This window comes from Gorilla gorilla, chromosome 9 (genome assembly GCF_029281585.2).
Source record: "Gorilla gorilla gorilla isolate KB3781 chromosome 9, NHGRI_mGorGor1-v2.1_pri, whole genome shotgun sequence".
Taxonomy (NCBI): Eukaryota; Metazoa; Chordata; class Mammalia; order Primates; family Hominidae; genus Gorilla; species Gorilla gorilla.
Genome location: NC_073233.2, coordinates 108,807,413 through 108,826,285, shown reverse-complemented (window position 1 = coordinate 108,826,285; position 18,873 = coordinate 108,807,413). Strand labels below are relative to the sequence as shown.

Sequence of the window (18,873 nt, the reverse complement as noted above, 5' to 3'; positions counted from 1 at the left end):
GTTATATTTTAAAGACTTTTCTTCTCTTGTTCAAACAGTCCTGATATTGTATCAAAATGTAGCATTTGCCCTTTTATAATTATTTTACACTGTCAGTTTTACATCAACTAATACTTATTATCAAACCTAAATATTCAAGATTATCTTAAAATGATGCTATATTTGTCAAATTATCCAATAAAATATATAGTCTACCTGAATGCATATAATATGGCACAAACAAAACTGCAGCTTAAATTGGATCAAAAATACCTTTAATAAAGGTTTGCATGTTTAGATTTAGAGCTTTTCAGAGAGAAAAGAAAATATTTTTGAAATATATAAAACAGTAGTCTTCTGAACATCCAACTAACAGATTATGAAGTTGCTAAGGAAGTATTGTTTCATGTTTTACCATTTATAATTAATCCACAATTAAACTGTCTCATTACAAACTGGATGCTATACAAAGCAGGTGCTACTTTAAAATCATCATCAGTATAAAAGTTAATTAAACTTGTAAAGAAGATTTTAAGAATATCTGTGATAAATCTTTCTATAAAACAACAAATCCCCTGAGATCCAACTTTTCTAATATTCTTGGTTTCTAGAACATGGAAAAAAGACAAAGCACACTGATGTTTTCAGAAGCATGAAGTAAACCATTCAGAACTACACCTAGAACATTGCTAAAAATTCTAACAAATGGTCAATTATGACTCTTCAGCCACATAAGTTTCCAGTACATTCAAATTGCTATGCCATGGCTTGATGCTGCAGTCCTAAAGTACTAATACCAATCTGAAAACATGAAATCCAAAACACTCCAAAATGCAAAATTTTTAGAGCACTGTCACGATACCACAGGTGAAAAAATTCCGCACCTGATACTTTTGCTTTCTGGTGGTTCAATATATACAAACTGTGCTTCATGCACAAAATTATTAAGAATATTGTATAAAATAAAATTATCTTCAGGCTATGCGTATGAGGTGTACAGGAAACATAATGACTTTCATGTTTAGACTTGGATCCAATTCCCAAGGTATCTCATTATGTCTACGCAAATATCCCAAAATACGAAAAAAATCGGAAACACTTCTAGTCCTAAGCATTTTGGATAAGGAATGTCAATGTGTATTCTATTTCAAAAGATTAGACATCTGGAGAAGATGCTGGGTGCGCTTCATGGAACTACCTGTGAGACACTCCCTCATGTGAAGGGCCACTTCATACTTGCAGATTCACTGAACCACATGTGGGTCGTCCTAACCAAAACTCTTACAGACGTATTTTGACAAAGATTTTGGTAAACCAATATTTCCCACTTAACTCTGCTTTTAAATTCTTAATCATGTTCTAAAAAATAAGATCCCGGTACCTTCATCTTATTCATATTATTCTATATCCTCAGCATTTTATATGCAGCCAACTTCAGTCAAGAGGAAAATAAATCCATTGGCAGCTTCTAGCAGAATTCAGATTCACTTAGTAGCAGACAAATACCTTTTAATCTCACAATGCATGCTGAGCACCCACTAGGAAATGTACAATCCTATGGAAGGCACATAAGAATTATATACAAAAAAATCATACACCTTTTCCTTTTTATTCCTCATCTTTGGAAGCAGCATTTGGGTTTATTGAAGATTGCATTATGAAATACCTGCCTCTAGATGGCAGCAAAGTTAAACGTTTTTATCGGTTTGAATATATACTCGTTCATTTCATCCTCTACAAAATTCCAAGACGTGAAATGAAAGGAACTGAACAGGACAGCCTGAAAAGCTTTAAGAATTGCGCCTCCCACATATCATTTTCTTTGGTGAATCTGCCTGAATGGCTGGGATGTGAGGAAAAAAGTATGGTTTCAGTTTACCCTAAAGTAAATTTGACCTTTAAAATAATAACAGTAACCGTAATAACAACTACAAACTCCTAGATAGACAGAATAGGTTTGAATACTAAGAAAGTTCCTTTTATCACTGAGGAAATCTCATATAGCACTTTATTATTCCCAAGGGTATAGAACCAAATTACTTGTCGCGCCAATAACCCAACCAATTGGAAAAACTGATACCATACTTAACAGATAAATAATCTTTTAAAATAACCCCATTACAAGACAGAAAAGGAACAAATATTCAAAATTAAAAACTCATGCTTCATGTACACTGTCATGAAAATTGAAAGAAAACTCACAGAATGGGAGAATATATTTACAAAAATCATTTATCTGATAAGGGGCTTGTATGCAGAATATATAAACAACCCATAATTAAATAATAAAAAGACAAATAACCTAGTTTAAAAATAGGCAAAGAAATTGAATAGACATTTCTTGAAAGAAAATATATGAATGGTCAAAAAGCATTTGAAAGATTCTTATTAGTCATCAGAGAAATCGAAATCAAAACCACAGTGAAATCTAAGTTCAGCTCTCTAGGATGGCTAGACTCAAAAAGTGAGATAATAGCAAGTGTGTGTGAGGGACATGGAGAAACTGTATCCCTCATATATCACTGGTGGGAGTGTCAAGGGGTGCAGATATTTTGGTAGTTCCTCAGATGGTGAAACATACAGTTACCACATGACTCAGTAATTCCTCAAGAGAGAGAAAAACATGTATCTACACAAAAATTCGTACATGAATGTTTATAATAGGGGTCCCCAATCCCTGGGCTGCAGACCAGTAAAGGTCATTTGTGGCCGGTTAGGAACCCAACTGCATGGCAGGAGGTGAGACCTGGGTGAGCTCTGCCTCCTATCAGATCAGTGCTGGCATTAGATTCTCATAGGAGAGTGAGGCCTATTGTGAACTGTGCCTGCGAGGGATCTAGGTTGCCTGCTCCTTATGAGAATCTAACTAATGCCTGATGATCTGAGGTGGAACAGGTTCATCCTGAAACCCTTCCCTCCTCACCAATTTTTTCATGGAAAAATTGTCTTCCATAAAACTGGTCTCTGGTGCCAAAAAGGTTGGGGACCACTGGTTTATAACATTATTCATAATAGTGAAAAGGTACCTATCAACTAATATTTGGATAAGCAAAATGTGGTCTATCCATACAATAAAATGTTATTTGGCCCTAAAGGGAAATGAAGTATTGATGCATGCTTTCAGATGGATGAACCTCGAAAACCGCATCTGAGTAAAAGAAGTCAATCACCAAAGGGGCCACGTATTACACAATTTCATTGGTATGAAAAGGCCCAGAGTAGGCAAATTAATAGAGACAGAAAATAATTAGTGGTTTTTCAGTATTAATGGTTGTGGGGTATACTGGGAATGATACCTAAAGGATGTGATGTTTATTTTTAAGGTGATGAAAATGCTTTAAATTTTTTTGTGGTGATCGTTGCACAGATCTGTGAATATACTAAAGTTCCATTGAATTGTATAGTTTAAATGAGTTGTCTGTATGGTATGCGAATTATATCTTTATGACTTTTTTTTTTTTCTTTTTTGAGACAAGGTCTTACCCTTTCACCCAGGCTGGAGTATAGTGGCATGATTAGAGTTCACTGCAGTTTTGACTTCCCAGGCTCAAGTGATCCTCCCACCTCAGCCCCCAAGTAGCTAAGACTACAGGCGCATGACACCATGCCCAACTAATTTTTGTAGAGGTGGGGTTTTGCCATGTTGCAAAGACTGGTTTTGAATTCCTGGGCTCAAACAATCCTCCCGCCTCGGCCTCTCAACTTGCTGGGATTACAGGTGTGAGCAACCATGCCTGGCCTGAAGTTGTTTTTAAAAAATAAAAATAAACACTTCCCATACACAAAGCACCATAAGGCACTATAAGAAATCAAAATGTTATATAATTCCATCCTTCATATTTGGCCATCTAAACTTCTAAGAAGATTAGAAAAGTAGGGCAAAGTCAAGGCATCAATTTTCACACTGTAAAAGTGTCAGGCCTGTGAGTTAAATCTGTAGTCTTTGCAATTCCCTGCCTGGAGGAAACTTAGAGATAAACATCTTAAAGGATACCTTCAAAATGACTACAGATTGCTTTAAGTCTAATGCATAGATGTGCAAAGGAGTTCATGGCATGAAAACGAAAGCATATGCAAATCGAATCAAATAAATAATGAGAAACTTGAAGATAAAAAGAGAGCCAAGAATGGAAAGTGGCCAGTCAATGCTGGCCTGGAAAAGACTACTTTTAAAATGGGAGGACAGAAGCACAAATGAATGAATGGACAATTACGTGCACTGATTACTAAAACAAAGCCGTGGCCATCCATCGCCTCAGCACTGAAAAGCGTCATTGGAATTCCTGAAAAGATGGATTTGTAAGCATTCAAGAGGATGGAATTCAGATGAAGAGGCCTGAGGTACACTTTCCTGGTGAAGGAACAGAGGCATTGACAATAGCCAGCTTATCTTTACAGCTCAATTGTAATAGAGAAAGTACTGTCACCAGCAAGCTGATAAAGCCCAGCAGAAGCTACATGATTGATTTCTACCAAACACATAGGATGCAGTTTTCTTACTTTTACAAAATTCTGTTCACTAAGTTCTATCACAAATTTCTAGTTTTCAATAACAATACCCTGAACTTTAGATTTATCCAAGGACCATTACAGATTTTATTTTTACTTAAAAGTTTTGTTGTTAAATTTTTAAAGAATGAATGCCCTTAGATTTTAAACAGGATAGAAATTTAACCTTTAGTCCTACAGAGTTTCAAAAAACAATGATGCTACCTTATTTTTTTCACTTTTACTAAATTAAAGCTAACTGATTAGTTGAAAAAGAAAAACACATCAAAATGTTAAACTTTCAAAAGCTGCTCATCTATATACTAGCTGATGGACTTTTAAAAAAGACTTAGCCAGTAGCATTTCAATCTCAAAATTATTTAAGCTTTTTAAATTTAGAGACTCTGAAAAGTATTTTATAGTATACATCTTGATAATGACAAGCTAAAACATGTTAGCAAATTAGGCAAATTTTCTTCAGCGAAAAAATTTAAATTGAATTTAGCAGTCCAAGGGAAGAGCATCAAAAGCACTATATTTTAGCTTATATATGATGATTTATTTTCATTTTCTGCATTAACTTTAAACATTAATACAAGAAGACTATAATGGACTCTAAAAGGAATACTGTAACATGAAAATGCTATTACAAAACTTACTCTAGGTGTATATTTAGAAGGCTAAAATTAAAATGTGTTTTTAAAAAAGCCACACAGGGCTTTAAAGCCACAACTAACAAAGAGATTCATAAATGTTGTTTTCATATCTAGCAATCATAGTACAGGTGAGGTACACACTGGCTGGTGCCTTATTGACGCTAATGAAGTACCAGGTACAAGAGCTTTGTGCATTACCTGTGTTGGTTGATCCTCACCGTGATCCTGGGAACTACACATTATTTTTGTCTTCAACATACAGATAAAAACCTGAGGCATAGCATTTGTAAAATGTGCCATATTTGCACAGCTGTAAGATGTGGAGCCAAATTCCATCTTATTCCAACTCATTAAGCTATTATACTTTCTGTCTCTGCTTACCAAAGGTAAACCTCTCATTTTCTTCTAATTTTAAGGAATTAACATAACTACACTACATAATTTTCTAATCGTCCATTTTATTTGGCCAGAGCAAATATTATCAGGAAGGATTAATTTCTGTAGTTAAGTGTCCACTGAGGAAGTGGTACTATGCCATGACTTCAGATTTGGGTTCTGAGTTCCTATCTGCCACTTTACGTTTGTGGCCTTAGGCAACCAACAATCTTTCTGTAACTTAGCTTCTTCATCTAACAACTACTTCATAATAATGCTGTTATGGATTTATGTGAGCTAACACAGAGAAAACACATAGCACATAGCAGTTGCTCACAAAACATCAGTCCAACTAAGTAGGCTCAAAGGACATAAATCAACACACACACAAGTTTACAGCTGAATGAATCATAAGGCAGATGAGTCATAACAAGATTCCGTTTACAAAGCCACAAACCTTTATGTACCATGAAATTCTTCTGAGACCCCTGGGCTCCTCCACAACTCTTATTTAAGCTGTTTGTGTTCAGAGTACTTCTAGAACTGCTTCTTCTAATCCATAAACATTCTCATAACCTCAGGCAGCTCTAAGCAGTAGGTGAATATTATAACCAAGAGTCAGGAGATGTTTCTCCCTCCCTGATCTCTTTCCCCCATCATAGACCTACACTTGCGTACCTTGTTGACACATCTGAAAGGATGAGCCCACTGTTCAAGAGACACATAATATGAGTCACAAATGCAAGCCAATGTGTAATTTACTAGTAAACATATTTAATTTTTATTTATTTTTTTGAGACAAACTCTCACTCTGTCACCTAGGCCGGAGAGCAGTGCCATGATTTTGGATCACTGCAACCTCCGCCTCCAGGGTTCAAGTGATTCTCGTGCCTCAGCCTCCCCAGTAGCTGGGATTACAGGCACCCACCACCATGCCTGGCTAATTTTTGTATTTTTAGTAGAGATGAGGTTTCACCATGTTGGCCAAGCTGGTCTTGAACTCCTAGTCTCAAGTGATTTGCCTGCCTCAGCCTCCCAAAGTGCTGGGATTACAGGCGTGAGCTACTGTGCCCAGCTAGTAAACATATTTTAAATACTTTTAAAAAACAGTGAAATAAATTTGAATAATTTATTTTAATACAATATATCCAAAATAGCATTTCAACCTGTAATCAGAGGTATTAATGAGCTATTGTCCATTTTTTCATACTAAGATTCTGCAGGCTGCTGTTGATTTTATATTTACAGCACATCCTAACTCAGACTAGCTGTGGGTAATTGCTACCATACAGAATGGTGGGTCTAGAAATCAACAGTGAGCTATAATCCCTTTCTATATAAAATATAATAAACTGGAAAAAAGATGGCTTATAGAGAACTGAGTTTAGAAAGCTGATTTCAGGCCAGGTGCGGTGGCTCACGCCTGTAATCCCAGCACTTTGCGAGGCCAAAACAGGTGGATCACCTGAGGTCAGGAGTTCGAGAACAGCCTGGCCAACATGGTGAAACCCTGTCTCTACTAAAAATATAAAAATTAGCCAGGTATGGTGGTGCACACCTGTAATTTCAGCTACTCGCTCAGGAGGCTGAGGCAGGAGAATCACTTAAACCTGGCAGGTGGAGGTTGCAGTGAGCTGAGATTATGCCACTGCACTCCAGCCTGGGCAACAGGGCGACACTCCATCTCAAAAACACCAAACACAATCAAAAAAATTGATTTCAGGTATGCTTTTAAAACAATAACACATAGCTTATTTATAAATAATACATGAATGTCCCCTTTTAGTTCATGTGTCAGACCTAGTTTTTCTTTAGAATAATGACAGCGTAGGATTATTTATTTATTTATTTACTTATTTATTTATTGAGACAGAGTGTTACTCTGTCGCCTAGACTGGAGTCCAGCGGCGCGATTTCGGATCACTGCAACCTCCATCTCCCAGGTTCAAACAATTCTCGTGCCTCAACCTCCCGAGTAGCTTAGACGACAGGCACACGCCCCCACGCCCAGCTAATTTTTGTATTTTTAGTAGAGACGGGGTTTCACCATATTGGTCAGGCTGGTCTCGAACTCCTGACCTCAAGCGATCCACCCGCCTCGGCCTCCCAAAGTGCTGGGATTACAGGCATGAGCCACTGTGCCCAGCCAGAATATTTATTCTTAATAGCACATGAATATTGTATAGAAGTTTTATGACAAGCAGTAGGATTTTGATATTGATTAAAACAATGTAAAATAATCTAAAAAATAGCATCATAAGGTATATTATTTCATGAATCACTATCCCCTGTTCATATTTTCTATTGGACGTCTTACAATCTGTAGAAGATAGATCCCATCCCCAGGGCATTTGCTTTACTCTAATGCTTATTTGTTAAAATAATCTGGGCTAAAACTAGAATAGACTACTAGATTTCTGCAACATGCAACAGCAATGCAAACAAGAATTGGATTTCTAAAGAATAAAACCGGCAAAAACATTAAAGTGTTTTCATGTCTTTTTATGTTTATAGCTCCTGGGAGCTTTGGTTTACAACTTTTCTCCTCCAAATTAATTTGTAAATGCATAACCTAAAGATTGACATACATACTCATGCTTCATTGATCCCATTTCTATTCTCATTGTTCAAATGGATATTAAGTACAACTCCATGGATGAGACTCTGAGGCTAGAAATGAGGATGCGACCAAACTGACAGTACTATTTGGTTTGGCCAGATGCTCTACTAGGAAAAACACAGCAGCTGGGAAAATATTTTGGAAGAAGAACAAATTTAACATCAATTTTGACTGTGGTGTCATAAGAAAGGCATGCATGACAGAAGACTTAACAGGACATCATAGCTTCGGATAAGGTAGAAGGAAGAAAACACATTTCAATTGAAAGGTGGCTTCTACTTCTCTACTGTATTTTTACAGGAATTCAGAAATTCTTGTCATTCCTTCTGCCACCTGTGAATGAACATTTTTTTACAATCTCCTCTGTATACATCTGATGTCATCTTACAGAATGTTCTAGTTCACTATTCCCAGACAGGATGGGCTATAAAAGAGACTTAGGGAAACAAGTGACTCCCATATCATCTTCCAAGAGGAATAAAGGGATACAGATGTGAAAGGATTATTCCAGGTGTGAGAAGAAACAACAGCACAGCAGATCAACACAGTGTCTGAAGGAAATGGGAAGACACAAGGAAGGAATATGCAGAAAAACTGTCAGAATTAATGGAGTCTCGGATGGTTTGGTGTCAAGAAGAGCTGAAATTCAAAAATCCCAAGGTGCAGGCCCTAGGGAAGTAGTTTGCTAGCAAGAAGCGAGCCTTCAAAAACCACGGTGGGATTCTGGGGTGGGACTTAGTCAATGGGAAGGCGAACAGGAACCATAAGTAGTGGTCATCTTCCTAGAACAGGAAATGTTAGGCTGGCTAGTTGTCCATGAGCCCCAGATGAGCTTCAGAACATTCTCTAGGTCATATAAAGTTTAATCAGATCCTTAAAGGGTCCACTATATAAGAGGGTAATGCTAGGGGATTTAAGGACTAAGCTGTTTGGTAAACAGAACTTGAACTTCAGTTTGTTCTTCTAAATAAAACGTAAAAGTTAAATCCCTGAGCCTGAGTGGTGGTCTTCAGTTCCTTAACCTTTCTAGCTGGAAGCTGGTCTTGCAAATGTGCCTACTGCCTAGTTTACAGGAGAGAGTCAGTAGGCTCCAAATAAAGGAAGAGGTCCTGGAAGCCAGGTTGGGCCTGATAACTGTCCCCAACCTCTGCTCTGTCTCAGTTTTCCATTATCTTTAGGGGATAGCTGGTGGATTTCCATTAGAAAATGATTTATGTGAAATATATTTTATAATGTTGTCTTCCTTTCCCTCTCCTTATCATATCCACTAATATAGAAACAGAGTATTTTATTTTTTATTATGAATGGACTTTTTAAAGGACTTACATAGGAAGAAAAGAATGGCTTAGATTAGATATTTGATTACTTACACATTTATTAACCCTATCCTCTGATCTCATGGGAATCGAAGAATGCAGACAACAGATCACCTGACTCTAGAGCAAACCTTTATTCATCATACATGTCACTTTGTCAAGATGCCTATTTAGGCAATATTGGAACACATTAGGGTATCACTTGAAAAAAATGCTAAAAAATGAAATAAGCTTATAAAGACCAGCCACCTGTTCTTTTCTGTAACGCGGTTTACATTAGGAAATCCATTACATTTTACACTGACTTAGGAAAATAAATGACTTCATAGGAAAGTCAAGCAGATCTGAGCCCTGTGAGGAAGGGGAGCACAGAACAAAGGGGAAAACAGAGCCTTTGGTTTTCCCTCTCCGTCTAAACATTTGCTAAATGGGTCACTGTACTGGTGAAGTGTATTCATTCATCTATAGATAATGCACATCCTCTTTTTTAAAAATTTCTTTAATTAATACACTTTATTTTTGGAGCAGTTTTAGGTTTGCGAAAAAATGAGTGGAAAGAATGAAGTTCCCTTATGCCCTCTCAGCTCACCTGTCCCCCACCATCTCTGTACCCACCTCCCGCCAACAGCTTCCTCTCTTACTAGCATCTTGCATTTCTGTGGTACATTTGTTATAGTCGATGAAACAATGCTAATACATTAATATTAACTGAATCCATAGTATACATTAGGGCTCAGTTTTTGTGCTACACATTCTGTGGGTTTTGACAAACATATAACGATATTCTCATCCATCACTACTCTATTGTACAAAAGAATTTCACTGTCCTACAAGTTCCCTGTGCTCCACTTTTTCATCCCTTCCCTACTCCCCTTTTATTTTTATCAATCATAATTTTCAAGAAAAATTATATATTATAGAAAAAACAGTGTACTTTTTTTCCATAGATTGTTTTGAGCCTACTATTTATACAAAAAAAACTGAAACTTACCGGTTCAACAAATTCAAACTTCTTTTTTTCTTGGACCTCTTGAATTTTAAAGACATATTCTAATGATGCTTCATAGAAGTTCTGATGTTCTCGGTCAATTTGTGTATCTGCCTAAAGAGAAAAACCAGAGGGTGATTACTGATGGTTCTACATAGAGAGGGAATCAATTCCTGCTCTGGTACCTTTATTAAAAAGTAACTCCTACAAAAAGTTTAACACAGCACTTATTATAGTCCTTGCCTACAAGAGCTTATAGTGTATGGGGCAGGAGCTACACTCACACACACAGACACATACACACACGGAGTAAGTACACAATACCCATTGCAGTAAAAAAAAAAAATATATATATATATATATTACAAGAGGGGTATATAAATGTAAATGAAAAATTACTGGATCATAGAAAGACGGATAAAATTCAAAATTATGGGACAAAATGGTGGTATTTGAGTTGAATCTTAAGACAAACAACTGACTGCATTGCCAAAAATATAAAAAAAGCAGGGGCCGTTTTCCTGAAAAAGCAGAGGCATGAAGGAGACAGATTTGACTGCAGTATGAACACATGGAGAAGAAGAGGGAGAAGTGAGGATAGCATCATACTATAAAGTATTTTGGATGCTGCATAACAAATTAGGATTTTAACGGTGGGAGAAGCATCTAAGAATATTAAGCAGGAGAGCCACTTCATTAGGTAAGATCTTAGGTAACACTGGTAGCAGAGTCAAACAAATAAACAGACAAATAAAAATTCAATGGCTCTAACCTGATGAATCATGCTTTGTCAATGCCATGCACTTTTATTATATCTGATTGCAATAAGGGTCTATTGACAAAGTATGAGAGAGTATTACTGAGGTGATTTAATTTTCTTTTAGACAATGCCTCTGTCTTCCCTCTTCTCTGCCTATTGCCCTCAGATGTACTCTTTAAAAAGTGACTTTAGCTTAGCAGAGAGACATGACTTACTTTTCTTGCCCACCTCTACCTTCCTTGTCACCAGCTGGATGTTACAAAAGCAGATGGAAAGAAGGGGCTTTCTGGAGTACTAAGTATCCATTGACACCAATTTGGGGATAGAAAACCTGAAGCCATTTATAAAGGTAGTTTCACAAACAAAATTTTTGAAAAAAAAGATTTTATTGGTAAGACTTCCAGTTAACAGAACCTATTAGTAATTAAGTTTTGGAGGAGTAAAAAATTATACATGTACTTTCAACTGTGCAGGGAGTAGGTGCCCCTAACCCTCATGTTGTTCAAGAATCAGCTGTAATTATCTATACTTATTATGCATTTAATTAGGTAATTACAAATAATCCAATATTACCAGCAACTCACTAGAGATGTTTAAAGTTGAGTATTCTAAATTTTTAAGCTAATAAATGTGAAGAAAGTATAAATCAGGTAGGAGATTTGAATGCAAAACTTTTCAGCTCCCAGACATCATTTATGAAAGATAGAGGTGCAAAAAAGAACATCAGTATTCCACACAAATCATGTTTCTTTTCTTCTTACCATCGCTTATTGGAACACACTATATACATAAGAATTAATTAATTTAGTAATGAGGGATAGGTGTTAATAAATGTTTAACAACTGGCTGTCTTGGGAGAAAAGCCTGATTTGCAGTACTTGTGGTTTCTGTGGTACAAATATCACCAAAATGGGCAGTTTCAAAACACAAACTCAACATCACAGAATGTGGAAGCTGGAAAGAGATGGAGGAAAAGGGCTCTCTGGAGCGAGTCTTAGCACACTACTGGGTGAAAGGGATGCAAGAATATTTTCAGTTTTAGGGACACTATTCTATTCCACAAGTTATTTTGAAAATTTTATTTACTTTAAAAGATAATGTCAGGCTGGATAGGGTGGCTCACATCTGTAATCCCAGCACTTTGAGAGGCCAACGTGGGAGGACTGCTTGAGCCCAGGAGTTCAAGACCAGCCTGGGCAATCTAGTGAGATGCTGTCTCTATTTTTTGAAAAAAAGAAAAAATATATAACATCACCGATTGTGTTGCCTAGCACATGGGAACAAACTAGAATGTTGAGCCCTTTAGAGTCTAAAATGTGTTTTTTCTAGTCAATGGAACTATGCAGAAAAGATTTAGCACAGCAGGCCTGACTGCTGTGTTTTGAAAGGTTTGCTTACAAGGTTGGCCCTTGGCTGGTGTCTGGGAATGTTAGTTTAGGGAGGGTTCACATCACTCTAACTGCTAAGAGGTGGCTTACTGCACCTAAACTGTTTGTACAAACAATATGGTTTATGCAAATATCTCCTTTCCCTCTGGGAGTTTGGAATTTGGGTACATGCCAGGCAGCGAGTGCTATGTGACCAGCCTCCAATAAGCCTCTAGGCAACAAGTCTCTAATGAACTTCCTTGGTGGACAACATTTCACTTGCCACAGCTCCTTGCAGGGGGAATTGAGCATGCTCTGAGTGTCTCCACTGGGAGAGCACTCTTAGAAGGTTGCGCCTGGTTTCCCCCAGAATTTGTCCCCTGTACCCTTTTTTATTTCCTCTCACTGTAATAAATCATAGCCACGAGTATGACTATATGCTGAGTCCTGTGAGTTCTCCAAGCAAATTACCAAAGCTGGGGGTGGTCTTGGGTACCCCAACACAAAAGTATTAAGTCATTTCTTCAGAAATGTATTTGCCATGCACAGTCTCATCCCACTTGCCCCCCTCCAAAAAGGGGAATGAGAAGCAAAGAAAGGATAAAAGAGAAATGACTCTTGCTGCTTGCCACTTATAGGTGTTTCCATAGCCTCCAATGTGGACTACTGAAATTTGATAGACCAAAGCTGCTGTGAAACTTCATCCAGAGCATACAGTATTAAGGAATATGACAGTTTAATTTCCTTACAGTACAAGATACAGAAAGACATTCTTTTAGTTAAAATAGATCTCTTTAGTATTTAAGCTCATCATATGACTCACTAGCAAACACTTGCTTATAAATCCACTAGCAACTGGTACTATATATTTTGTACTGGATAAGTAGAGTAACACTAGGATTCATCAATCGAAATGAGATAATTTTAAAACTGAAAGAGAGCACTAGTAATAATTAGGCCAGAACAACAGGTGTAAACTTGTTTACCTGGCAAAAAGGGACCTAAAGAAACCAGATTAATTTCATAAGAAAACCATATGGTTCTGCAGATAGCTTATTGTAATGCTATCTCAATTCAAAAGACAGGGAAAGGCGTCAGGTGATATTTGTTGAATATTTTCCCAAGGAGAAAAGATTTAAGCTTGATTTTAAAGAATGAGGAAGAGATAAAATGAGAAGAGTTTGAGTGATGTGACAGAGTCAGGAAAAGAGAAGCTATGCTTAGGTAGGACAAAAGGTTTGTGACTAAAGGTTTTGTATGGAGGAGACAGAAATGAGAGTTAAGGCAGAAAAAATAGAATGAGTGTAGATTTCATCATATAGGCAGTGCAAAAACTTGAGAAGGAGAAGCTGAATGATGTGGGTGTGAGAAGCAAGGAAAAAGCCAAAGATAAATTTGATACAAAAAAATACTACTACTAGGCTGGGCTCATGCCTATAATCCCAGCAATTTGGGAGGCCGAGATGGGAGGATCACTTGAGGTCAGGAGTTCGAGACCAGCCTGGCCAACATAGTGAAACCCTGTCTCCACTAAAAATACAAAAATTAGCTGGGCATGGTAGTGCACACCTGTAGTCCCAGCTACTCGGGAGGCTGAGGCACGAGAATTGCTTGGACCCAAGAGGTGGAGGTTGCAGTGAGCCAAGATCATGCCTCCACATTCCAGCCTGGGCAACAGAGTGAGACTTGGTCTCAAAAAACAAATAAATAAATCATAATCATAATCATAATACTAGCATTAACAGATAATTTAAAAATGAGAGGTAGGAGCAAATTTGGGAAAAGAGGGTGAGGTGCAAGATTTCACATTTCACTAGGAATTGGTCAATCTAAAATCTTGGCAACCAGACAGAGGACATTGCAAAGACAGTCAGGCACAACAAAATCATCCCTTGAGAGATGTTCATCCAGATGTTATAAACAATGTGAAAGTAGAAGAGGTTTCAGGGACAGAAACTGAAGGATAAGAATAGAGATATTAAGAACTATGCCTAAGGACTTTACTTCATTTAGGAAGTGCCTCAAGAGGAACCTACTGAAAGAGTAGTTAGTGATAGGTGGAAAGCCAACACCTGGGTGTCTAAAGGGAATCTATTTTCCCCTTTACTTTTTTCTTAATTATAAATGTAAAAATATTCATTATTGTAAGCTTATTTATTATTTGTTACCATGACAGAGAAATGTGAAGATAGTAAGAATTGCAATCCCACTGTTTAATATTTTGATGTGTAACACACACACACACACAAACTTATTTTAAAACAAACCTGTATAATACTGTATATTCTGGTTTACAATCTGCTTTTTTCCTGCTTATTTGTATGAATATTTCTCAATGTCTTTAAATGATTCTCCAAATAAAACTTTTAACATATCACACTCCATTTTTGGTCAAACTACATTTGTGTATTTACCCCAATTATTCTTTGTGACATTTCAGATGTTTCTAAATTTCTGCACTTATGAATCTTGGATCAATATTTAAACAATATTTACACAATTTTTGTGCTCATCTCTGATAATTTCTTTGGGGTAAATTCTTACCAAGAGAAATCGTCTCAACTACCTAGCATGTTTCAGGTTTGTTGAAATACAATGTCAAATTTACCTTAAGAATGATTAAATCTTATGCTCCCACCGGGAGAACAAAAGTGTGTCCAATTTCCTATACCTTCACTAACAATAGATATTATCTTGATCAAATTGAAAATGACATGTTGTTATTTGCGTTTTCAAATACATGTGACACTGAAACTAACCATTTTTATTATAGTTTATATTTCCTCCTTAGTCAATGCCTGTTTGCCTTCTTAGCCCATTTTTTCCATTGAAGTGTTTACCTTTCTGACACTGATTTGCAAATGCTTCTTGTATATAAGAGATGATAGCCCCATGTCACATGTTGTTTAAATTCCCTAATGGTTTGACATTTAATTTGGTTTAATGTCTTTTGAAACAGATTACTTATTTTTATGCATTCAGGTCTTTCTACATTTCCTTTATGCTTAGAAAAGAATTATTTATTCACATAACAAATATTACTCCTTTCTATCCACTATAAAGCCTATAATCTTGACAAGTTTGCTTCTGATTCTCCAACTGTTTACTCCAATGGCCTAGCTGACGGCCTTGGGATTTTGTTAATAAAAGATGACCCTTCAATTCAGTCCTGGAAATGGGCAGCCACTTATTTTTCATGAACAAAATGAATAAGGAGTCAGCTGTGCAGGTAGGAAGGCACAGAGGAGCCTTTTTGAGAACAGTTAATAAGCTTGGTGCTGACAGAAGGACCAGAGCTGTTCTAGAAAGGAGCAGATGACTTTTAATGCCATGTCACAGAATTAAATATGTTTACAGCAGCATCTCCCTACAACAGGTTTGATTCCTAGAGGGGCGAAGGGAGGGAGGAACCCAAGCTACATTTTGCCTTGTCTACATTATATACCCTGGGAAGCTACTTTAACAAAATTTGTTAGTTGTGTTGTGTTCTAAGATGTATTTCCTGGAAAAGAAGTGTGTGTGTACTTGTGGAGTGAGGTGGGGGAGAGGATGTTACTATGCTATTATCTTCTCCAGCCTCCACTTAAACATGGAACCAGAATGAATATTCTATTATACCATAGCCTAAGCTACTAGCGAGGCAAGTAATGAATATTGAGCTAAGTTGTCAGGAAAAATTGAGGTATATTCTCTAGAGCTCTTTAAAATTAGGATAATGTTATCATTTCCTTAAGGTGGTTTAAGCAGTATCCTTTCAAAGGATGACCTCCGATATTTATTGGAGCCTGAAGTTCTTTAGGGCCTCTAAGACCACCCGTAATTTTCCTGTAGTCAATTTGTAAAAAGGCACCTGGCCATAGCCCTGGGCATGGTAGATGATGATGTACTGGTGATAATTAGATGAGTGTCTCTCTACATAACTACATCCACATCTATACCATAACCCCATTCACTCTTAGGTTTATTCTAGTGCAATGTATTAAGACATTTGGTCTTAATATCACTTAAGACATTTTGGTACATGTAAACATAGCATTAAATTACAACAAGCAGTACCAAATACAGTAAGGTTAAATATGTCCAAGAAATTTCAAATAGAAATCTAGTTTTTCTTAATGGCAGATTGTCTTCCATCAGTTTAGCATCAAAATCTTTCCATAAGCACATGATTATATATTAAATTATACTATTTTTAATAGCATGTGTTAATAACAGAAAGCATACTGATGAAGCCATATATAAATATAAAGCACAACAAAACTTCCCAATGTTAAACACCTTTAAATAAAGAAATTTGATACTGTCGATGAGAACATATGCCTGTTGGAAAAAAAAGGCATCAGATGCCAAAATTACACTCCTATTTCTTTTTGAGGTTGTAGGAACTTTGTAACACTCTGAGTTGTCAAGCATGCCTTCTGGTTGAACTCAGAGGTAGGAGAAATAAGAAAAGGAATAAAGAGAGCTGAGGACCAGGATGAATTTGAAAAGCAGTTCAGGAAGGGAGGAGGTTTTCCTAGCAGAAGGATCAGGAAAGAGGCTCTGGACTACAACAACTATAAGTGAAGAGAGAGGAAGAGGAGACTAAAGGAGACCTCATGGTTCCTGATCACGTTTTAGACAGCAGTGTTGAGCTGCGGGTGAGCTACCCAGCAACTCCCTACTAATGGTGTTTACTTCAGAGTACACCAGGAGGCGGAGGAGAGATGAGCGCTGCTTCACGTTTTTTGTTGTTGTTGTTCTCAAGGTGACAATGGCAAGGGAGTCTGTTTGTTTATTTATTTATTTTTTTTGGACACACTTTGTCACTGAAATTGGAACTACATTATTCCTTAGTAAAAGAAGTAGCTTTGATTTTATGAATTATAGTTAAAACACTACCAATGGGAAGAATAAAATATATTTCAGACAGAGGGAAGAAACAAACTGCTTAGATGTGTAGATGTGAGCAAAATATTTATTCATTTGTTCTTAAAGAATTTGATATAAAATAATTGAGATTTTAAAACATGTAGCGGTGGGGCACAGTGGTTCATGCCTGTGATCCCAGCACTTTGAGAGGCTAAGGCAGGCAGATCACTTAAGGTGAAGAGTTCAAGACCAGCCTGACCAACATGGTGAAACCCCGTCTCCATTAAAAATACAAAATTTAGCTGGGCTTGGTGGCACACGCCTGTAATCTCAGCTACTCAGAAGGCTGCAGCACAAGAATTGCTTGAACCCAGGAGGCAGAGGTTGCAGTGAGCTGAGAGTGCACCACCGCACTCCAGCCTGGGCGACACAGCCAAACTCCATCTCAAAAATAAAATAAAATAAAATAAAATGTGTAGCTGTGTATCTATCTTTCCCACAATGCTGAAGCAAGGCCTTAAAATCAATGTCAGAGATATTTTAACTTTAATCTGAAGGCCATAACATGAATTTAATAGGTCCTGTCCCTTTAAAAATGCTCAAAAAGAATAAAAGTGAAAGATCTTGTTTCAACCTTTCTCATTGTTGAAAGAAATATTGATCCTTCACTTGGAACAGTTATAATGTGTTTAAAGTATCGTCCATAGTAAGTGCTCAATTAATTTAGCCATTGCTATCATAATTATTTTATTAAATAGTAGCAGATTTTGAGATAGTTTTACCTTTGGAAATTTTGACTTTATATGACTTAATGCCTTTTCCATTATTTCAGTTGGAAAAGCTTACCTCTTGTAAATGAGACTCCTTTTTCTTTGCGGACAAATTTAAATGCTTTTCAAGGATAGAGTAATATTTTTCACTCTCTTTGTCAAACTTCTTCTTTCCATCCTAAAGGAGAGCAATAACAACAAGAAATATTTAATTCAGAGCACCCAGAAAACCCTGACTTTCACCATTCCCATCAAAGTCCCATGTAATTATTTAATAAAGACAGTGAGTCCCAACTATGTGTAAAACCTTAATTTAGTAAAAATAGGAAGATGGAAGTGAAACAAGCCATTTCAGTATGTACTCCGCTCTCAAAAAAGCTTTCCATCTTGCGGTGAGAAATACATGTATAAACAAACAGGGCAAGTCACATCTCCTTTGGAGTAAATGGAACTGTAGTATGGGTAGAGGCCAGGCTGGCTACAGTAGAGTCCCACCAAGAGCTCTATAATTGACTCTTAACAATAGATTCTGATCCAGTAGGTCTGAGATGTGACCAAGAGAAAAATGTCTTTTTTAGGCTTTTTGTTGATTCAGATGAGTCAATATATAATGTCTAAAGAACACACTCACATGGAATCTTTTCACAGAATCATATTATTTCTTAGCCACAAAAGACACTTGAAATATCAAACAACTCATTCT

General features: G+C 36.9%; 1 protein-coding gene across 1 annotated transcript in view; it reads right to left on the bottom strand.

Moving 5' to 3' along the window:
* Positions 1–18,873, bottom strand: part of ARHGAP42 (Rho GTPase activating protein 42) — a 303,541-nt gene that overhangs the window by 59,786 nt on the left and 224,882 nt on the right. The window contains exons 5-6 of the mRNA XM_019037646.4: positions 18,247–18,348; positions 10,426–10,536 (exon numbers count right to left, since the gene is read on the bottom strand). Coding sequence (XP_018893191.1) covers positions 10,426–10,536; positions 18,247–18,348 — 213 coding nt within the window. The remainder of the gene's footprint in view (positions 1–10,425; positions 10,537–18,246; positions 18,349–18,873) is intronic.